At 44.5% G+C, this 2,899-nt stretch overlaps 1 protein-coding gene across 1 annotated transcript in view; it reads right to left on the reverse strand.

The window, feature by feature from the left end:
• Positions 1-691: 691 nt before the first annotated feature.
• Positions 692-2,899, reverse strand: part of LOC129856830 (intermembrane lipid transfer protein VPS13B-like) — a 102,356-nt gene continuing 100,148 nt past the window's right edge. Inside the window, exons 6-7 of the mRNA XM_055924531.1 lie at positions 2,068-2,370; positions 692-1,062 (exon numbers count right to left, since the gene is read on the reverse strand). Of these exons, the coding sequence (XP_055780506.1) occupies positions 2,238-2,370 (133 nt within the window). The 3' untranslated portion in view covers positions 692-1,062; positions 2,068-2,237. The remainder of the gene's footprint in view (positions 1,063-2,067; positions 2,371-2,899) is intronic.

The raw sequence follows: 2,899 nt of genomic DNA on the forward strand, positions 1-2,899 counted from the left end.
TAGACTCAGTACTGGTACCCAGTGTATATAGCCAAGTTATCATTGACTCAGTACTGGTACCCAGTGTATATAGAATCAGTACTGGTACCCAGTGTATATAGACTCAGTACTGGTACCCAGTGTATATAGCCATGTTATCATTGACTCAGTACTGGTACCCAGTGTATATAGCCATGTTATCATTGACTCAGTACTGGTACCCAGTGCATATAGACTCAGTACTGGTACCCAGTGTATATAGATTCAGTACTGGTACCCAGTGTATATAGACTCAGTACTGGTACCCAGTGTATATAGCCATGTTATCATTGACTCAGTACTGGTATCCAGTGTATATAGGATCAGTACTGGTACCCAGTGTAAATAGCCATGTTATCATTGACTCAGTACTGGTACCCTGTGTATATAGACTCAGTACTGGTACCCAGTGTATATAGCCAAGTTATCATTGACTCAGTACTGGTACCCAGTGTATATAGACTCAGTACTGGTACCCAGTGTATATAGCCATGTTATCATTGACTCAGTACTGGTACCCAGTGTATATAGACTCAGTACTGGTACCCAGTGTATATAGCCATGTTATCATTGACTCAGTACTGGTACCCAGTGTATATAGACTCAGTACTGGTACCCAGTGTATATAGACTCAGTACTGGTACCCAGTGTATATAGACTCAGTACTGGTACCCAGTGTATATAGCCATGTTATCATTGACTCAGTACTGGTACCCAGTGTATATAGACTCAGTACTGGTACCCAGTGTATATAGCCATGTTATCATCGACTCAGACCTCTTCACATGTTGTTGGTTTGCGTATGCCACGTTCGGTGTTTAATACTGCTGCAACTAACTTGCCCGGCAATGTGACACAGAAGACTTAGTTAACCTGAGTACGGATGTGACCAGCTGTTACCTGGCTGGTCTTCTCTGGGGCCTGTCCCGCCACCATGTTGGCTCGGAGCAGCCACTGCAGCAGGTGGACCTGGGCCACGCTGAGGTAAAACTCCAGGCTAGATGTTACATTCACCTCCAGAGAGTGACCACACACCAGCACTTCCTGTTGAGACAGAGAGAGAGACAATATAAACACCAGCACTTCCTTTTGAGACAGAGAGAGAGACAATATAAACACCATGTTAAAACCTCACTGTAAAGGTTCTGGGTTCCTGTTAAAACCTCACTGTAAAGGTTCTGGGTTCATGTTAAAACCTCACTGTAAAGGTTCTGGGTTCATGTTAAAACCTCACTGTAAAGGTTCTGGGTTCATGTTAAAACCTCACTGTAAAGGTTATGGGTTATTGTTAAAACCTCACTGTAAAGGTTCTGGGTTAACCTCACTGTAAAGGTTCTGGGTTAACCTCACTGTAAAGGTTCTGGGATCATGTTAAAACCTCACTGTAAACGTTCTGGGTTCATGTTAAAACCTCACTGTAAATGTTCATGTTAAAACCTCACTGTAAAGGTTCTGGGTTCATGTTAAAACCTCACTGTAAAGGTTCTGGGTTCATGTTAAAACCTCACTGTAAAGGTTCTGGGTTCATGTTAAAACCTCACTGTAAAGGTTCATGTTAAAACCTCACTGTAAAGGTTCTGGGTTAACCTCACTGTAAAGGTTCTGGGTTCATGTTAAAACCTCACTGTAAAGGTTCTGGGTTCATGTTAAAACCTCACTGTAAAGGTTCTGGGTTCATGTTAAAACCTCACTGTAAAGGTTCTGGGTTCATGTTAAAACCTCACTGTAAAGGTTATGGGTTCCTGTTAAAACCTCACTGTAAAGGTTCTGGGTTCATGTTAAAACCTCACTGTAAAGGTTCTGGGTTAATGTTAAAACCTCACTGTAAATGTTCTGGGTTAACATCACTGTAAAGGTTCTGGGTTCATGTTAAAACCTCACTGTAAAGGTTCTGGGTTCATGTTAAAACCTCACTGTAAAGGTTCTGGGTTCATATTAAAACCTCACTGTAAAGGTTCTGGGTTCATGTTAAAACCTCACTGTAAAGGTTCTGGGTTCATGTTAAAACCTCACTGTAAAGGTTCTGGGTTAACTGTGTCTCATACTAACCTCCACTTGTCTGTTGTCAGGGGATACGGGCTTGCTGAATATGATGGCAGGTGCTGCTGTCACTCTGACAGAGAAGTCAGTCAGGATCGGGGTTAGGATAGCTCTCCTCTCCTGGTGTCTCCTGATACTGGGGGGGAGGAAGAGGAGGAGGAAGAGGAGGAACAGAGAAGTCAGTCAGGATCGGGGTTAGGATAGCTCTCCTCTCCTGGTGTCTCCTGATACTGGGGGGGAGGAAGAGGAGGAACAGAGAAGTCAGTCAGGATCGGGGTTAGGATAGCTCTCCTCTCCTGGTGTCTCCTGATACTGGGGGAGAGGAAGAGGAAGAGGAGGAGGAGGAGGAACAGAGAGAGAAGTCACCTGGACAGGCTATGTCTATGGTAATGTTGTGTACATAGAAGTCAGTCCGGATGGGGGTCAGGGGCCATCTTTAATCACACACTGGGTCGGCCATCTTTAATCACACACTGGGTCGGCCATCTTTAATCACACACTGGGTCGGCCATCTTTAATCACACACTGGGTCGGCCATCTTTAATCACACACTGGGTCGGCCATCTTTATTCACACACTGGGTCGGCCATCTTTATTCACTAACCACACACTGGGTCGGCCATCTTTAATCACACACTGGGTCGGCCATCTTTATTCACTAATCACACACTGGGTTGGCCATCTTTAATCACACACTGGGTCGGCCATCTTTATTCACTAACCACACACTGGGTTGGCCATCTTTAATCACACACTGAGTCGGCCATCTTTATTCACTAACCACACACTGGGTTGGCCATCTTTAATCACACACTGGGTTGGCCATCTTTATTCACTAACC

The sequence above is a fragment of the Salvelinus fontinalis genome, chromosome 6, assembly GCF_029448725.1.
Source record: "Salvelinus fontinalis isolate EN_2023a chromosome 6, ASM2944872v1, whole genome shotgun sequence".
Taxonomy (NCBI): domain Eukaryota; kingdom Metazoa; phylum Chordata; class Actinopteri; order Salmoniformes; family Salmonidae; genus Salvelinus; species Salvelinus fontinalis.